Below are 20,632 nucleotides of genomic sequence, written 5' to 3'. Positions count from 1 at the left end.
TGGAATGCAAACTTGTTTATCAGTTACAATAAAACTATGCAGTTTGTATAAACAATCGGATCACGAGAGAAACAGAATTGTTCAAGGACGTTTCAAACTGCATTGCTGGTGAATCTGATCTGATCATGTAATTTCAACATCACACTACCCTCAAATTCCACTTTGAGTCTTTATGAGGCCAGTCTTAATGAGGGTCAGGTACTGACCTGAAATACCAGAATGAGAAAACACTATGACAAAATAAGACAGTTCTGATACACGGAATGATGAAAGACCTACTTCTTGCTAGGAAGAAAAGGGGGCACAGGAAGACTGTAAACAGATGTAAGGATAACCACCGCTGAAGACCTGTTATTGCCCTGTTGACAAGTTTTCACTGAAGGCAGATACTTGTTTTCTTCCCAGAATTAAGACCTCATCACATGTAATGCTTCCTTAAACACACTCTCTTTCCAGAAAGTGTCAATTTACAGGTTGTTTCAGCAACTTTCCAAGTTCCAGATTAATGTCACAACCTGGACTGCTTCCTCAGGCACTATGCAAAGGTATAGCTGGCTACAGTAGATCTGCAGCTTTGTTATGGTGTGACGAAAAAAAAAAACAACAAGTATCTTGAAGAGGTGAAGTTTAACTGAGCACTAGGATGCTCACTGATTCATTGCTGTAAGCTTCAAACTATCGCATTTGCAGTTAGTCATATAAAAAGTATGAAAAAATTATTTTACAGTTGTTTTTTGATTCTCAGTCTTCCTAGAACAGAGAAGTGTCTGCAATCCTTTCCCCCTCCCAATTTCTCACAGTTCACCTGCAGATTTCTTTCCTTAAAAAAGTAATTTGATATAAATTTAAAACAGTAACATCTATTTGACCTGATGCATTAAAATTAAGTTTAGAAATCAGATTTGTATGCTGAGATGTAACACAAAAATGGTACGCTTCTGTTACCTAAAGAAGTGTGCAAAAACCATGACTTAATGTTTTTTACTCCACATAATAAACAAGTAAATTTTTTTCCACACAGGAAGTCTTCAAGCTATGTTTGAAAGAAAGAAAAGTATTTTTCAGTTGGTCATGTTTGTATTCCAATATAAAATACTTCCATTTCCCACTGCTAACATTAAATTATTATCAAGATGTTCCATACTTCAAGTATGGAATGCATTCATGTTCATCCACAAGTTGCAAGACTTCTGTTTAATATCACGAAGTACAGTAGTATTTAAGATTTCCATTATTTTCACATATAAAGCAAGCAGGCAAGTCCATCTTACTTCCTTTATAAAAGTGTCTTGATCCAATTTTAATAAAGATGGTAGCTTAAAAAGTTTCAAAGATATAGTACATTTGTTTCTGTACATGTTTGTGCAAGATCTCCTAAAAGAATACGAAGATGGAATCCTACATTTACACCTCCTTTGGTGAACACAACTTTGTATCACATAATGTAAGTACCATCCTTGTAGTATTTCATGGATTCTAGTTGCTGAGTCATTGCAAGGACATCCTGAAATCCTGTGCTGAGTCCAGACATGTGTTGAAAATAAGCTTCCTTCTCCACTTGTACAGTTAGGTTGTTTACGCCAGCATCTTTCAGAATCGCTGTAACCTGAACAGAACAGCACGGTTAGCATTAATATTACACCTTATATACAACTCACAGTAACTTGCAGTATTCTGGCTCTGAAATACTGTAGGTTAAAAAAAAATCAACATAAAGAATTCAATTTTCTGGAAAGTGAAGACCAGTTTCAGAGGGTATGGCTTTACGGCTTCTGCACAACTGGTAATTCTCAGTGTCTTGCATAACAAGTAAGTATCTTTTTAAGGAAAACAAAAAGCCAAGGCATGCAGATACGAGTAAGCCAGTTATAAACCCACAACTGGCATCCAGATATCCATACTGTTTACTGCCTGTTTTGCAGCACAAAATCCACCTCCTCCTCCTTTTCTCACATCAGATGTAGTGCTGTGACAGTTGGAAGCACTCCCACTTTTTTTTTTTTTTTTTTTTTTTTTTTTTTTTTTTTTTTTTTTTTTTTTTTTTGTTTTGTTTTGGCAGGCGTCTTAGCAAACAGCTCTCCTTATGCAGCTAATTCCAAGCTAGCAGGCAAGGAGTACTGCATTAGAGACCAGATCCAAGACAGCAACTAATAGCTATAAAAATAATCACTAACAGCAGCTTTAAACTTCAGTCTGTAACTGAAAAAAGGGCTACAGAGTAAGAAGGGCCTAAAAACCTTGCACCTTACCTGCTGTACAATTCTTTGTTCCATCACATCTGATACCACTTGCACATGTATTGTACCTGCCACAACACTTGCAGAGTGACACCAAAAATGAGGATCTCTGTAGGATATGACTCCCTCTATTTTTTGAATCTGTGAAGAAATTACATTAGCACCAATTAATTTAAGAACACATTTTAAACTTGTGTATGTACATGGATACTGGTGGTATGTGTTTCACATGGAAACAAAGCTGTGGAGCAAAGCAGCTTTCTCCCAGCTCAGCCATATTCAGAAATACGTAGTATTGAAAGGTCACCTTGCTACCACTGTCACAGACTTAATTTATCAATTTTTCAAAAATTTGATTTTTGTACTGGGTCTGGCTGGGATGGATTGACCTTTTTTCACAGCAGCCAGTAATGTGCTGTTTTGGATAACAGTGAATGAACGGTTTTCACAATACACCAATGTTTTGGCTACTGCTGAACAGTGTTTGGTCTCTGTCTAGGCTTTCTGGCTTTCCTCTCCTCTATCCTGGGGGTGGGTAAGAAGAAAGGAGGGGAAGCAGCTGGGACAGCTGACCCAAGGTGGCCAGGGGCATATTGCATGCTCTGTAACATCATGCTCAGCAATAAGATCTGGGGTAGAGGAAGAAGGTTTTATTTTTTTTTTTTTGCTTCCAAGGTGGCTGGCTGTTGCTTACAGTCTGGCTATCAGTCTGCTTGTGGGAGGTGGTGCACTGATTTTTTCTTTTTGCTCTCCTTTCTCCTTCACCTGTTAAACTGCCTTTATATTGCTCCCAGCATTGTCCTGCTTTTGCTCTTTCTGTTCTCTCCCCAGTCCCACTGGCAGTGGTGGTGGTAAAGGGGCGAGCAAGCAAGTGGCTGTGTGAATGCCTGGCTGCTGACAGGTCAACCTACAGCAAGCATATTGTTATACTGTGATGTATTTTAGAAAATATTCTTCCTATTACCTTTTAATGAATTTCTCTTTGATTGTTTTCAAAAAGTATTTTCTTTTTCCTCAGTCTCCCAGAACTGCTGTCTTCCCTCATCAAAAAGTGAAACCCCACTCTGCACCTCACTTTTCTTTCACAAGTCTCTTCCAGCCGATTTCCATTTATTCTTTTCTTTCTTGTACAGACAAGAATACCCTCTACCAACTGACAGGACACCATCAAGACTGTCTTCTTTGCCCTCTTGTCAATGGCATCCTCAAAGAAGATGTGACTGGTTCTTTGACACAGAGGAGTTCTCCACACTGAGGTCTGCACTACTGTTCTGGGCAGGAACTTCAAGTGAGGCAAGAGTGAACATTAAGCACAGCCTCAAAGAAGATGCCACATTGCACCACACAGGAAGAGAACAGACTGAATGAAAAAAATAATTAGAAAAAACAGCCTTACTCTTCCCATCTCAAGTCACTGTGAACCAGCATGCCCTTCCCTGATGTGGACAAATAAGAAGATCTCCAATTACAGGCACGAGATGCAATCCTGTAGCCTGAACTGTACACATCAGGTTTCAAGACTGCAAGATTTTGGGAATTGGTATGTTACTTTCTTAATACTGTGTACCTTTCCCATACTGTCACCATACATGTCTGAAATCATGAGGTATCCATAAAAGCAAAAAACTACAGATTTTTTTAGTTGCAAAACAACTTTAATAAGTACAACTCCTAATCCTGCCACATCTCTGCAAAACTGATTTAGAACAACTTGAGACGTGAAGTTATCCAAGACAACAGAAGCTGTCAGACTGAACTACATGAGTATAATACTTACTAAAAACAGTTATAGCTTGTTATATTTGCATACGAAAACATTGAGAATTGTAGTTCTGACCTTTTCTAAAGAAGCATGCAGATCCTTCTCCTGTTCCGGAGGTATCCTCAACAAAAGCACTTGACAGGCATCTTTCAATAGTGGGATAACACTAAGAAATATCAACGTGGCAATAAAAAGAGAGCAGAGTGGATCAGCTATGAGCCATCCAAATTGCTGAATAAATACTGTGGATACAATAACACCAACACTGCCCAGAGTGTCTGCTAGCACATGCAGAAACACACCTGAAAACAAAGTAAACTGAATTATTAAGTTGAACATCCTGTTTAAAATGTACATATATGTTCAGTAGCAGAAACCCAGTATGGTTTATTTAACATAATAAACACCCTTCAAGCTAATGAGAGGCAACTATCTGCTTAACCGGGTGCAAAATTCAACAAAACATTTAGCTCTTCTAATGTTTAATTACAAGTTAATGTAAAAAAAAAATTTACTCTACAGTTGAGTGATCTAAGCAAGCATCTGCAGATTAAACCAAACATGAACAGGCTTTAAATTGTTAGCAGGATTTGTACTATACAGCGTAATCATTTAACTTTCTATAGAGGGACTCAGTGGTCTTAATAGCAGATAAAAACATCACTGTAAATGCACTGGTCTGCTAATGTGGGCAGATATTAATCTATCATTTGTTTTTTGTATGCCAACACTACTTCAATTTTATAAGAAGACTGTCTATCTGCTACTGCTAGGAATTTGGTACTGTATACTGCTTTTCTGGTGGGCAGCTTTCTCAATGTACACTCAGCGGGCACAGAAAAACAATCTAACCATTTGTAAGATTAGTGCTAGTTCTGTGTCAGGAATCGAAAGAATATTGAAATAGCTATGAGTACAGGCAGACTCCACAAAAACGTGAGACAACAGAACAGCCAACATTCCGTTGGATACCGTTACACCAACACTGCCTAACTCAAAGAATGCAAAATAACCAATGAAATATGAGAGAATTTGCTAAAATGCTTTTGCACTGACAAGCTTACACAAAAAAAATCATTACTTCATAGATTTTTTTTTTATAGGCCAGGCAGTTGGTAATAACTATTTTCTAACTACCAGGGAAAAAAATTCTAAGAAGTACCTATGCTGAAATTTCACGTGTATTGCCCTTCTTGATTAGCTTCTGATTTTAGATTTTATCTTCTGAATAACAAAGAGAAGCATATTCTAGATTGCTGCTCTGCATGTGTTGTTCTGCTTCTTATCAATCACCTCCCCCAGTGTTTTTACACCCAGCTGTCATATGATACCTAGAAGCATGGTAGTATCTTTATAGAGACCTTGTATTTGCAGATGGAACTTAGAAACAAAAACTTTAAGCTTATTCAGTAAGATTTACAATAGCTGCTTATTAATTTTAGTGAAGATTAATGCCTTTTTTTTTGGTCCTTAGGTATTACCCACCTCTAAGAAAGCTATTCAAAGAAACACTTCAAGTTATGTTTCTTCAAGTTAAAATCATTACTGAAGAAACAGTTTGAGACATTAATGTATACCACATTAAATGGCTGTCAGATCACTTCTGGAGAGAGATTTTAAGACTGACGCATAGTACTGCATCTGATTCTGAACCTCTTCAAAGTATGCTGGAAACCACGTATATCATTTACAATTCAACAATCTGTACTTGCCCCTCATGTTGGTGTTCATGCCGCCTCCAGAAGACCCGTGGGAATGTCCGTGGCTGTGCCCATGGTCACTGTGGGAATGGCCATGCCCATGGCTGTGGCTGTGCCCGTGGTGAGAATGGCTGTGATCATGTGCGTGACAACCTCCCCGAGAAGCCCCATGGGAGTGCGCGTGGCTAAAGGCACAGATACCAACAAGGTTTACGATCAGCCCTCCAACAGAGACTGGCTATGAGAGGAAGAAAAGTCTTTTAACTTCACAGCATATTCCCACATAGCAAGTTTATTCTCTAGAATATGGTAACCAGAAACACTGTGCACCTAACTAAGGAAAACTGTGGAAGCATTAACACCAACAGAAAGATGATTCCAATATGGATTCCTCATCATATTCCTTTCAGTGTATGAGCTGGTTACAAAAAAATCTTATTCTACCCAAGCTTCCCAAAAAACCCACCTGATAACCACCACCGAAATGCAAAACCTAGCATCCACAAGACAGCAAGTTCAGTTTTAAGAAGGGATGATTGATTTTATTTACTTTCAGAAAGAGGTGAAGGGGTTTGAATACAAGCTTCGCTTTGCTTTCATTGGCGAAAAAGGAGTATACTGCGTAGTCATGACTGCAACTACTGCTTTATTAGTTGAGCTGTGCTTTTCATCTGTCTGCCTGTTTTTCTACTCTCCCGTGAAACACTAGCAGATCATAGGAATAATTCCAGCTAGTAAAGGAGTTAAGCAAGTCCTACTCAGGATTTATTAGACTTTTCCTTGGCTATGCAGACTGTGCTCATGTAGAGAGCCCTATCCCAAGAAACAAAATTGGTAATGTAAATGGAGCAAATACTGAAGATTAAAAAGAAAATTAAAAAAATCAGGCCCTCGATTCCAGCAATGCATGTTTCTAACTGTGCCTACATAAATATCTTTATCTTTGTTATTGAAGATAGCAGGAGAGCACAGATTAGAGGGGATGGACGAAGCTGTAAACCTGATAAATGAAGGGCTGGATTTGCAGAATTCCGTAATTAAAAAAATAGTTTAAAGAAAATAAACTATTGCATTTGAAAAAAAGGGATTAAAGTTTGAAAATTTAAATGGGGAGCCCCTGGAGAGGCTGTGGAAGGTAAAAGACAGAGGTGTAGTTAAAATTAGCTATGCACAGCTTCACGATGGCTTATGCCATAGTAACACACTCCACACAATGTTATGAATTCCAGCTGATTTTTGAGGTTTCTCAGAGACTAATATAAAACCTTTTCTGTAATAATTGACATTGGTATACATGACAGCAGAACCAAATTTAGTCTTATAAATATTATTTCTTTAGAATCTTTTATTGTAGAAAGACCATCATCTAAAAAGATTAGAGCTGTAACATCTTAGAAAAAAATCAATTTAACTATTATAATGAAATTATATTCCCTCCTATGTATTTTTGTATTTTAAAACCAGATGTAGTTTGGATTTTCAAATTAGAGTAGGTTAGACAAGGCACAGTTTAGATCTTGAGTATGCAGTATTAGTCTCCTTAACTTTTTTTAATTAAGATGAACATAAAAGAACCATTAACTGGCAAATGACATAACTTACAGTTAGCATATTTGTATCTATGTCTGGAGGATCCACCAGTCTGGCCACTGATTCCATGAAGACAAAGAAAGCAATTACCATCAGAAAGAGGCCATTAATAAATCCAGAGAGAATTTCTACACGTCCATACCTGAAAGCAAACACATGTACATTTCAGAATGAAGAATGGGTACTCTAACAAATTTCAAAGTTATAATTAGTAAAGTTGTAATACATTTAATTAATACAGCATTAAAACTGTCTTGATTTTTTTCCTCAAAGCCAGAAAATCATGCCTTAACTTCTGAGTTAATTATTTCTGACCAAGAGGTAGCTAGTTTGCAACTGTCCAAACACCAATAGTATAAAGCTGCAATAATTTATTTTTTTATATCTACTGCACATTCAAGGCTTCAAACTGCTAAACTGCTATGCCATTTAACCATACAAATTTTGATTATGTCAGCAGAATTGAAACACTTATGTAAACACTGGCTTTCAACATTTTTTTTTACATATATAAATATATATATTGACTGAGACAATCTCTAAGTAATATTCACAGCGATAAAGTTTTATTTGTAGAGATAAATGAAAATTTCATTTCAGGCACTTTTTTGCAGGCGTAAAAGGGGAATAGCATGAACACAAATGGAACAGAAGCATAGCAAAAAACCCACAGAAGCACGCACCATTAGAACTTCCCAAACCCATCTTTATAGGAGGGCATTTTGAAAATGAGCCAGTAGAATAATTTTCAGACAATCCTTAAAGAATCTAATATACATACCCGTAGGAAAATATGCGAGTTGCTTTCCATCTTGTCATCAGAGCTGCAAAAAGCCCCATCACTAACGCAGAACAATCAAAAAGCATATGAAATCCATCAGAAATAAGACCAAGGCTATTGGTCCATACTCCGTAAAAAAGCTCCACAAAAGTAAAAGCCTAAAATGAAAGACAGTTTGAGTTTTTCCTTGAAGATTAACTTGTAATTTAACACCTTGGTAGGGAGCAGGGAATTCTTTTTGTAGGACACTTAAGATTTTTCAAAGGTATTGTTTCCAAGTATTTCTAGACCATTTTCTCTCTCCTCCAACAAAACAAAAATGATACATTCCAAGTCTATGAAGAGACATTTTTGAACCTACCCTCCCAAAAGTCTCAGACCTAGACCTAACAAAAGAACACCCCAGAGGAGTAAATCTAAGTTTTCATTTAGAACTTTAAAACGTTGTGCAAACAAAATTTTAAGCATTTTGTCATTAAACTATGCAACATCTCTGATAATGATCTATTGTTAGTGTAAAAGCAATGCTGTCTACACATCTGTTATGTAAAAATTTTCTTCACCAATTACTTGACTTTAAATCTTAGGAACTAGTTTTGAGAAGGGTACACAAGAAAAGATTTGTAATATGTATTTTTCCCCAGTATGTTTAGTATTATTAATCGGTCTGCCTATAAACTTTCTTTCCCATCTTTCATATTGCATAATGGAATTCCTTAAAATTATTGTGGATATTTCAGGTTTCTTCCCCTATTTTCTCGGAAAACTGCCAAAGAACAAAGAGAGATCTTTGCAAATGAGGTCCTATAACTCTTGCTTACTGCATGATCTTTTCCCATTTGAGAAAAAGAGTAGAGAAATAAAACCAGTCTACTCCAAAATGATACTAATCAACCCCATACGTAGTATTTTGTTGCCCCCATCCTTGAATGCCTTACTAGTTTCATACCTGTTGGTAACCTTGAGATACCTCAATCTTAAATGTACCATGACACATGTATTTACTTACTAGTATAAGAGTAACACACAGAACCAGTGCCACACTGTGGCAACAAATCAAAGTGACCTGCTACTTACTGTAAGATTAGCATAAGATTCTTCTATTTTGAAATTCTATCTAACGAAACTACTCTGTCAAGGGTGACTTTAAAACCAGTCAGTCATAGGAACCTTTTAAAGAATAACTCTTTTTACTGTACTATGTATGTACTACTGTAACTGGGTTTGAAAAACAAGCATGCACTTACCAGATTCAGGCACAAGAAATAGAAGATCTGCCTAGAATCATACTCCTCAAGGATCTGTTTCAGTGACTCCTTAATAAAGCGAGGTAATGACTGCGAGCTCTGCTGTAGTGCATCACCCATGAAGTTATAGAGAGGAGTGCCTTCAGGGGAATAGCCAATAAGGGTACCCTTCTGCCCTTTCCTGGAGGGGGAGGACAGGATATTGGCAGCTGCAAGGAAAGTATTGAAGTTTTTGTTGTTGTTTCTAAGCTTCACTTCTAAGCTATTTTATAAAGTGTTTTGTCAGCGATCAAAGCTTAATTGACATTTGCAGGCAGCAAAGTGATTGTCAACTTTATCTTGAGGTTTATCATTAAATTTCATTGTTATATAAGCTTAGATCGTCACTTCCACAACAGAACAGATCTATTACATTCTCTTTTTTTGTAGACAGACAGTAAAAGAGCACAAAGCTACAGGCCCTATCCTTGGAAGAATCCACAAAAGCTCATCCAAAAGAATTATGCACACATCCATTTTCTGATTGGCTTTCCAGTCATACGGACAACAGATTTATTAAAAGACAAACAAGAATACGTACATAAAATGAAGAAGACAGCACTCACTACCACCCCTCCAGAAAGAACGTGCTCTGTGCTTTCATGGTGTGTTGGCTTGTTCATAGCTCGAAGCTGGTCTGTTATTGGATGTGTCCAAAAGTTGCCAAAAAGCAGTGCACTAATGAAAGTAAGAAAGGATCCATATCGAGCACAAGTGGAAGCTTCCATCTTGACAGAGCATATGGACTCCACGTAGAAATCCAGGATCACAACAAAAAAGATGACTGTTATGAAAGGCATGATGAGAGCAGACCAAGATTCTACTTTACTCTGCAACAGCAACAACAAAAAAAACCCATTTCAAACAGGACTGTTCACCTTTAGATGTGATTGTATATACAACATTAAGTCTAGTTCACTTCCATTACAAATGTCTTCAGCAATCCATTAAAACATAAATACTTCTACACTTTCAATTTATCACATAAAACCAACATTCCAGCTATAGAGGATACCACTAATTCACACCACACTACCTTATTTTAAATTCTTTCATCTACCTAAAAGCAACACCATATGCAACATCTTGTTTGCAATAGTCTACTCTCCCTAAGCATGCAGGCATAATGAACATGTCTTTAAATTACGATAATCTCCTCAGGAATAAAAAGGCCTGTATTTTTACCGTCATTAATACCTGTGCAATGTTAGTGTATGAAGTCAGGATATAGTATCTGAGCTAGAAAGATGAAATAAAGTTATCACAGAAATTATCACTCATATATACATCAAAATATAGAGGAAAATTTGTAAGCAGAGCTCACTACAAAAAGTAGTAATTCTTTGGAAGATATTTTAAAGGGAAGATTTGAATTGCACTTCATAAGCAGAAGCATTACAAAAACCAATTCATTTTTGTACTTGCTATCTTACCTCTGTTGTCACAGAGAGGACAATGACCCACGGGCACAACAGAAGGACAGAAACAAGATGAGACAAAGCTTGAAGACGCTTGGCTCCACCTACATCTACAGATAGTTTTCGGGAAGCCATGTGAAAACCAACCTTACAGCACAATGCCAGAACCAGAAGCAGTACTCCTCCCTGGAAACACAGACGGATCCTGTTAGCATTTTTCAAGAGACAAATACCTCACTCCTAACAAAGTGACAGTTACATGAAGAAGAATTAATGCACTTTCCTTAACTTACCAACAAAGACAAACACAGGACACTTCCTGTAATTGTTACTCTAGTTAAAAACAGTAACATAGCGTACATGGTGATACCTCAGCACTATTCACAACAGCCAAATATGACTTGAAGTTTAAAACTCTCCATGGTGTTAACTGCCATACAACAGCAGCAAATTGGCAGCGAATAGCTATGAAGAAAAAGAAAACTCACAAAAAACTTGGTTTTCTGTCTTCCACTGTTAAAAGAGTATTGAAAGCATAGGCAAATTCCAAAAGTGGTATGTCACCTTGGCCTCTCAGCCTTTCATAACCTTTTCATTTACTTACATTTAATTGCACCACACCAAATTTCTTCACAATATTTTCTTTCAAAATTGTTCTATAAATGAATCACAAGATACATAGAGCATCTCATCTCCTTTAGATCACACTTGCTCTGCACACCAGTCTAACATTCAACTTATTTTTATATTAATGCTTTCTTAGCTGTTGCATATATTTTTCTCCCTCTTTTAGTCCTCAATGCAGTCACTTTAGCAACACGATTAAGCTAACAGAACAACTCAATTAGCCATGTCAATCTCATAAAGTAAGGTTTTGATACTCAGTTATTCACGTCACCAATTACAATGCGACTATATTTCCAAGAGAAGTGTAAGAATCTGAGTCTTCAAATAGAATTACCTAACGTAAAGGTAAGACTGGGGAAAGGTAAAGAAGCAGCAAAAAAAAAGAAGCAGCAAAAAAACAACTGCAGAAGTAAGCAAGGAACGTCTTGTATGCATCAGCATTATTAATATTCAGAACACTGGTGACAGAATACTTGGGTAATTTTCATTAGCCTTTTTAGGTTACATGTTACAGCAAAGGTCTTAACAGCTATACAAGTTGGATATTGTATGGTTTGTATTGTATTGTATGGTTTTGTATGGTACCAAACTTAAACAAACACTAACCTACTGAAACACAAGTTACTTACCTTGTGATCTGCAACACCGAGGAAAGCAATGATTGTATACAGAACATGGGTAAGAGCACTGTCATGATGCCCCTCAGCTGAATAAAAAATAAATTAAGGAACAGTTTCATTTGATGAGTACTTTTTTAAACTAAAGAACAGGTAGAGGTAGCAGAAGACCACAGAAAGCAGGTGTAGTCACACTGAGTCAGACCCTTAAAATTCTGGAAAGATGAAAACGTTTCCACAAAATAAATAGTTAAATATATTGAGAAAAAAAAAGAGAATTTTAAAAGATGAAAACATAGTCACCGTTAAATACCACACAGCAATCACGATACAACTTTTATGTTAATTTTGGAAACCAGACTTCAAAAAATACATCTCAACGACAGTAGAAATCAGATTGATTTTCACTGAAAGTACTAAACCAGCAAAGTGTCTAAAATATGATCTGTATCTTTCCAGATTCTAAATAGATAAACTTTAGAAAACAAAGAGTAACTGACAAGCACAATGCAGCAAGTATCAAAATAATGACAGCTTTTGGGAAAACTACTAGAGAGCACTTTATCAATGAATTTACTCACCGAAAACTCAGTGGACTAATCGATACTATTCCTCAACATACTGTTTGCATCTGTAATTCCACGTTTTCAACCTCCTTTGATAACTCCTACTTTCTCCTTGTTCATTTTTACTGCCCATCCTTAGATGTACCACTTTTTGCACTTCACTATCCCTTCCAATTTACTCAGTGGCTTTGAAAGCATGTTAGCGAGCTTCTGTGTGCAGCTTCAAGTCCACTGTTGTTGGAGCTACTGCAGGCTACTTCACATTTTGGCCTAGCAGATGAACTAAGATCACCACATCTGCTAAAGCACAAAACAATTCTTACTCCATGATATTTGAAAAGTCCTGGCAGTTAGGTGACGTCCCTTATGACTGGAAAGAGAGAAAAATGTTGCACCCATTTTTAAAAAGGGTAGAAAGGAGGTCCCTGGGAACTACTGACCTGTCAGCCTCACCTCTGAGCCTGGGAAGATCAAGGTCCTCCTGGAAGCTATACTAATGCACGTGGTGGGACAGGGAGGTGATCTGAGACAGCCAGCATGGCTTCACCAAGGACAGGACCAACCTATGATGGTGAAACACTGGCACAGGTTGCCCAGCCCAGTCCCTGAAAATATTCAAGGTCAGGCTGGACAGGGTTCTGGGCAACCTGGTCTAGTCGCAGATGTCCCTGCTCAGTGCAGGGGAGTCGGACTAGATGACCTTGAAAGTTCCCTTCCAACTCAAACCATTCTATGATTCTGTGAACATTTCTGGATGGAAAAGACTGCCATCCAAGCTGTCAACCATTTACTGCACACACTCAGGCTACGGGCATTATGTCTTGAATTTATAAAGAAAAATGAGAGCCAATCAAATAAACTTCTAGTAATCCTAAGTGGTCTAATATGTGCAAACAGGCAGGGAGCCTTCTACAGCTGTATTCTATGTTGTCAAAATAAGCAATGCCATTCACTTGGCTATAGGTATCAGTATTCTGACGTTGAAGTAAAAACTTATGCTATAATATTCTTGAAAGGTAAGATTCCTGTAAGGAAAAATGCAAGCATATTTAATTCAGTGTACTCAACTTCATGTTCTCTCTGCTCCAGTAATAACAGGCACTTGCTCTTACACACAGGAAGAAAGGATACGATGTTCTGCTATTTTAGCCATGAGGTCATCATTATCAAAAAGTAGTAAGCAGATGACAGCTATGATGAAAAATGCAGCACCTCTTGTCTGTAAAAAAAACCCAAACAAACCAAAACCCAAGTAAATATACCCCAAATATTTTTATAATGTGCTGTAACAGATTAATGTTAATAAATACAGGAATTTGGTCCCCCCTTAGCCCTTCCTCATCAGTGTAAGCATATTTTAGTTCAGTAAGAAAAACATGAGGAAAAAACCCTTTTTTTTTTTTAAAAAAAGTGACTTTGACAATATAATTTTATATTTATTCCAGTTTTCAGATTTACCATATAACTCAGTGCAAATCACCTAACAAGACAGAAGGCTGGATCTTACAAACTTCAAGTATGATTGCTTCCTTTTTCACCGTATGTTTCTGCCTGCCAGCATGCACAGCTACTTAAGCCTGATGACTTAATGTTGTATAGCATCAAAGAGCTATAAACAAGATCTAGTTGACAATCTAGAATTTGTCTTACGGGACGTAAAGACGGAGCACTGTGCAAAGGCTCTGAGAAAGCAGATCTCTGTAGTGCTTTTGTGGGGAAGGGACAAAGGCCGCTATCAAATCCCAGCTCCCAGAGCTTTCACTGAGTTTAGACACGTTTTGGTATTTGGCAAGACACTGAGCAATACAGCTAAAAAATACCATATTATCTTCTGAAGCCAAATACAACTATAATTTCGGAAAGTCAACTGACTTACCTTTGCCACTATTCACTTCATAAAGCTGAAGGATTTAAGAGGACAGAGTTACTGCTGCCTTGTTTCTAGTTAGATATCAGGTTTAACTGCCAAGCGTGGCCCACTAAGATACAGATTGACAAAGAACCTCTCTGAAATTCTACATCTACACTTTGGGTGGTTGGCTGGAGAAAAAAAATTGTCTTCTAAATTAAGAGTTTTGTGCTGGATGTCCCAAGCATCTCAGTTTGAGGGGGGCAGGTACAGAGTGTCAGAGCAGATGCTGCTGCTATTCACTCTAAGGCCAGCCTAAAAGTGATTAGGGGACAACAGTTACGAGACAGAAATCTCAAAACTCCCGGCCTGAAGTGGCACCAAAGCCAGACTTGCTCTTATACAGCAAGTACTCTAGCCTCAGGTATATGATGTCATAAGATATTTTCCTCAACTATCACTGGTTTTGAGCGGAGGTGGCTAAGACTGCTAGGTGCTGCGATAAGCTCATTCCATTTAGGGCTGATTAGGCACAGGTAGAGAACATGTTGTAAAATTTTCTGTAATGGGGCTTAGACAAAGGGTATCTCAAACATAGAACTCTGATTAAGGGAAAGACTGGGTCCAGTCTTCAGCACATACAGGCTCATGCAGATTAAAGTACTTAAGGGAACTTTTTGGGAGAAAGAAAAAAAGTAATTTGAAAAGCTACAGACACTGAGGAGGCTAGGCAACGATCTGGAGCCTATATTGCTGGACATCGGTGTCTAAATGCCAAAACCACTACACGCACATATGTCCTTTTGTCAGTTTGAACCCAAAATCCTGTATCAAAGAATGTTGAAGTGCAAAAAATAATTCTAAAGGTTCTTTTCCCCCGCTACAAACAGAAAAAAATTCTCAGGTATGTGCCATGGATCTCCAACAGCTTCACCCATTTTTTCTCTCTGTATGCTATATTTATTATTTCAAGAAGTACATAGCATAATTTCAATGCTAATGAAACTTAAAAGAACACAATTTCTATGAACAGACGTCCAAAAAGCTGTTTTTCCCAGGTAAAGAAGTACTTGGATTTATAGCGTTCAGCATTTTTTATATTTGGTAAAATAGGTTTTTAAATACCTTTGCTGGTCCTCCACCTGAGCTTGTGAACAAGACACTAAGGAGTGATAGCACAACCACATCACTGTGCTCAAACAACAACAGTGTCCTATAAGAAAGTGAAATAAACACTTATGTCTGCTTACAGGGAGTTTACCTCACAAGTTTGATATATACTGTTTCAGCTAAAATTCAATGACACAGCAGACTAAGATTTATCCTGTGATCTCAATAGTGACTTTAAACAACTCAAGAGGATAAATGCACATCTCTTTGCCTTTACCAGCAACAGAGCTAGCCAGATGTATCACAAAACAAAGAACTTTCTAACTCAAAGAACGGATTGAAATAATTCATTTATACATTACTTTAAATTGTACTTTCTAGTAACACAAGATGCTAACTTGCTCAAGACAGAATTATTATTCCCATTACCATACCTTCTCTAAACCAAAGTTTCTGGCTCCCAGAAAAAAACAGGTACTGTTCTGTTGTATTACATCCTGTTTCTTGAGGTGTTAATGGTCTAGTAATCTATGCAACCTCAGAACCTCTTAACTGCTAAAAATAATAAATTCTAACTTGTGCACTCTCTCCTTCAGATAGCAGAGGCTGATGAAGAAGCTATACTGACAGCTTTCCAGAGCAGAACATGAAAGTAATAACTGCTGTCAAGTTTACCAAATGCTTCTGCCATTCTCTGCACAGCAATACAACCTGCTAGGGCCCATATTACTGGTTCTGCCTGGGAAGACTGCGAGCATCCAGACAGGCACTACAGTATTAAGAAATGCTATTTTTCCCAGCTATGCCTTCTCCTGTGTAGCGAATAAAACTTCAACTTCATAAGGTCTATCATTTAAGGCTTTACCTTCCTCTCTCTAACAGAAGATGCTTTCTAATACATTAACCCTCATTTTTTGAAGTCTAATGTTATTCCTTTATATTTAGTCAGTATTGCTAACAAGCAGCACAAGTGACTTGACATGCAGTAATGCTACCCAATTCCAACACAGCACAGGCATATGACCAGATAAAGCAGTGCCCTGCAACAAATGCAGGAATTGATTGCCACCTGGGCACAGGAATACAAGCTGCTATCACTACCATGGTCTTCAAACAGTTAAATAAACAATCGTGGTTACACTAATGAGACCTCAGAAATTAAAAAAAACACATTCAGTGATCTCGTATCATTCACATCAATAGTTTAAGCACTACCAAGAATTTCACTGGCATCTTGTCAAAGAACGAATGAAGAAAATTACAAGTTCTACAGAAAATTACATGTAGCTTTTCCCAAGCACAAGAGTTGACAGAAAAAAGCATAAAGATCCATTTAAAATAAAAAAAAAAATAAAGCAAGAGACTGGCATCATGTTCTAACATATGTGAAACAAACAACAAAGGAGCAAGACAGGGAAGGATCACAAAAATTAGCTTAAAAAGGCATTACATTTTTTATGGTAAATATGTATTTACCTTAGCGGTCCACAAAGAGTAAGGCCAAAAAACCACAAGAGTGAAATGATACATCCCACAACAGCATGCTTAAAAATTTTGATCCACTACAAAAGAAAGGTATTTCATTATAATTTTCTCAACAATTTCAAAATAAATACTCTATTATTGTTATTCTGTAGACATAGAAATAGAGGAGAAAACATCCTCTAAACTTTGCAGAACATATTTATTTTCTTAGCTATTTTACCAGGCAACTAAGGTTTGTTTGGACATATTATGAACCAGAATTACTTATTTTCTTTCTACCACAGTACTAGATTCTATTGTATAGTCTGAGATGTCTTTAACAAAAAGCCTGGAAAAAAAGCTGAAAAAAATTCATGTGCATTAACCTGTCAAAGCCGCTGTTTGTTTTGTAACCTACTGCATACATCTGATAAATATATACAGAGCTAGATATAACATCAAAGATAAAAAGACTAAGTTCTTAAGCCTGCAAGTATTTATGAATGGGTTAAATTTTTTCTTCAGGAAGCAGGTTATGATTAACTATTCAATGCATTAACTGTAAATGCAAGGTTTTTTTAGGAAAAGTAATTAATTTTGCAAATATTAAACAAGACAAAGTGACTACGACAAACATCACGTCTTCAAAATACAGAATTTTAAAATTTTTAGCACCAGCAAAACAATCAATGGACAGATTCTTCTGAACACAAACCAAAGACGCAATTTATTCATGTTTCCACTTCCAAATTTTGCTGTATGTGTCTGATCATGAAAGCAGTTGACATCTGAAACACTTCTGAGGCTATCCTTCAGATTTGTTCTACTTAGCACATACACTGATGACATTGTGCATGGATGAAATTTTTGTGCACAGTAAAACCAAGATGAATATGGAGCAGGTGAAGAAAATTTCTTACAAAACAGCAGGTTCCAACCTGACACTACTGTGGCATCTGAGGATACTGGGAACTGAAACACAGGTCTGAAAAGCATAGACTAGCCCCCATCACGATGCACCATCCAAAAGCATGGTAGACTAAGGTGTTTTTGAAAATCCAATCCTCAAAACAGATGTTTGTATGGAGCCAAGGCCCAATCTTTTCACAACACTCTCAAAAGGAGTTGACAAAAGTTAAAAATGCTGATTGTTTTTCACAGTGGATTAGACACAAAGTTAGTTACATGCTTCTGGAAACTGCAACCACATCTTCCAAGTGGAGAAAGCTTTGTTTTGCTTTCATTTTTGGGAAGAGCCATGTTACCAAGGATATCTACAAAGACACAATTCACTATTATGTATGTCAACTCACCTGATGCTTGGTTACTACTTTTCCAGAAGAAAAGGGTTTTTGAAACAAAACCATAAAAAACGCAGACCTGTTAAGAAGTAAGTTTTCTCTGTTAGTGTATTAGCAGTCAGCTTTTTATTCAAAACAGCTTTAAATAACCAGGTCTCTCCTATCAGGCTCAGTTCACTAAATGTCTTCCTCTACATTTTTCACTAAAAGGCCACACTGACCACGCTCACTGGTTTTATTTTCCCTGTTGCATTACATGCGTCAGATACCAGCACAAAGTGAACTTCAGTTCTGGTTAATTTTAAAGGTAAGCTCTTCAGAGAACAGCTAACAAGAAATCTACCTGTGATTTACAGAAATCAAAATAACTATCTCAGAAGTTTTTTATTATCAAGATACACACACCCAAAGGTTTATTCATACACAGAATACTAAATACACAGTCCTGTTACAAATGGCAAGAAACAGCACACGTCTTCCTCAACTGGGATCGGGAGTAAGTGATGGGCATAAACACTACGGTACTTCAGAACGTGCAAGGGAGAAGCTCAGAAATGTAAACAAATTTGAAATAAAAGGAAAAAATGAGGTTCCAGATGTTCAAATTCTGCCAAGTTTATTACCGAAATGCTCTTCCACACCATACCACGAAAACAGGAAGCAGAACTGTGCTTGTGAAGGTCGTTTCTGTATATTTCCTACAATTTTCTACACTTTAGCTCTCCCATCAGAGAAAACCAAAAATTGAAGCCCACAAGAACTACAGGAATAGTAATTATAAGGAAGAAAACTTGTCCTTAAGAAAATTTGGACATCCCTGAGTTTCCTATGATCAGTACTGTCATAGTATGATCAATTTTAATGCAGCAAAACCACTCAAAACCACTTTCCTGAAGGCAGAGACACCTTACAGAGAGATGTAGATAAAGATCTGGGCAATCATCAGCTGCATGAAATTTAACAAGAGTGAGTGTCGGATCCTCCACCTGGGATAGGGTAATCCTGGTTATACGTACAAACTGGGAGATAAAAGGTGGGAGAGCAGACCCACTGAAAAAGATCTGAGAGTGGGGGTTGATGGCAAGTTTAAGATGAGTCAACATTGTGCCTGGGCAGCCAAAAAGGCCAACTGTGTCCTGGGGTGCATCAGGCACAGCAGAGCCAGCCAGCTGAGGGGGGTGATTATTCCACTCTACATTGCACTGGTGCGGCCCCATCTCGAGTGCTGTGTGCAGTTTTGGGTGCCTCAACAGAAGAAGGACACCAAACCACTGGAGTGTGTCCAGAGGAGGGCAACCCAGATGGTGAAAGACCTCAAGGGCAAGACTTAGGAGACGCAACTGAGGTCACTTGGTTTGCTGAGCTTGGAGAAGACTGAGGGGTGACCACTTCACAGGCTACAGCTTCCTCAGGCTGGGCAATGAAGAGGGCGGTGCTGATCTCCTCTCTCTGGTGACCAGTGATAGGACACAAGGAGATGGAATGAAGCTACATCAGGGGAAGTTCAGATTGGACTTTAGGAAAAGGTTCTTCACTAAGAGGGTAGTTGGTCACTGGAAAAAGCTCCACAGCAAAGTTGTCACAGCATCATGTGCAAAACAAAGAGCTCAGGGAGTGTCTGGATGATGCTCTCAGTCATATGATTTACTTTAAGCAGTTTTCATGCAAGGAGTAGGGAGCTGGACTCGATGATCCTTATGTGTCCCTTCCAACTTGAGATATTCTATGATTCAGAAATTATAGGGAGCAGAGATATGAACACAACTATGAACAGAGTAATTCCTAGATCAACTGCTATGCCTTTTCCTTCTCGATTAATCTATAATGCAGGGTATAACCTTGATGCTGACAAAGAACACCACAGACAAAGGATGCCTTAGCAGCACACATGGCTTCACCCCCTACACACTCACCCCAGCTGCACTATAAAAATAAATTGCACAAGGTGGACCGCTTTCAGAAGATCATAGGATTCAAACAGCCCCACAGCTTTCAAAACCTTGGTGAAGCACAGCAGCACGACGTATCGAGTCAGCCTGCAGAAGGAAAGACGACAGTTTGGGCTTGTGACCACGCTCGCGCTGAGGCCCCGCCGCCTTTTCCTCCCCGGCGGCCCTGCGCCTCCGGGCCGTCCCAGCAAGGCTGACGGGTGACCCCGCTGCTCCCCAGAGGGAGAAACGTCTACGGACAGATCCTCGCGGCGGGCCTCGCCTAAGGTCCCCCTCACCCAGCGGACCGGACGCTTCCCCGCCCCAGCCCCACCGTTACCGGGCGCTGGGCACATCCACGGGCCCCAGCACGCCGCCGCCGGCCAAGGCCTGCCC

General features: G+C 38.2%; 1 protein-coding gene across 1 annotated transcript; it reads right to left on the bottom strand.

Annotated features, from left to right (window-relative positions):
• Positions 1–1,165: 1,165 nt before the first annotated feature.
• SLC30A5 (solute carrier family 30 (zinc transporter), member 5) lies at positions 1,166–20,629 on the bottom strand (the record flags this gene model as incomplete). The annotated part of the gene is made up of 16 exons (XM_010139357.1): positions 1,166–1,606; positions 2,250–2,378; positions 4,075–4,301; positions 5,712–5,937; positions 7,302–7,431; positions 8,071–8,228; positions 9,318–9,526; positions 9,898–10,186; positions 10,790–10,960; positions 12,031–12,107; positions 13,716–13,803; positions 15,559–15,646; positions 17,020–17,105; positions 18,321–18,387; positions 20,222–20,344; positions 20,577–20,629. Coding segments are annotated over 16 exons (2,292 nt in total), but the record flags the coding sequence as incomplete, so codon positions are not given.
• Between the last annotated feature and the right edge of the window lie 3 nt (positions 20,630–20,632).

This window comes from Buceros rhinoceros, unplaced genomic scaffold (genome assembly GCF_000710305.1).
Source record: "Buceros rhinoceros silvestris isolate BGI_N320 unplaced genomic scaffold, ASM71030v1 scaffold16747, whole genome shotgun sequence".
Classification (NCBI taxonomy): domain Eukaryota; kingdom Metazoa; phylum Chordata; class Aves; order Bucerotiformes; family Bucerotidae; genus Buceros; species Buceros rhinoceros.
Note: the sequence above shows the minus strand (reverse complement) of the source record. Positions and strands in the feature narration are given on the sequence as shown.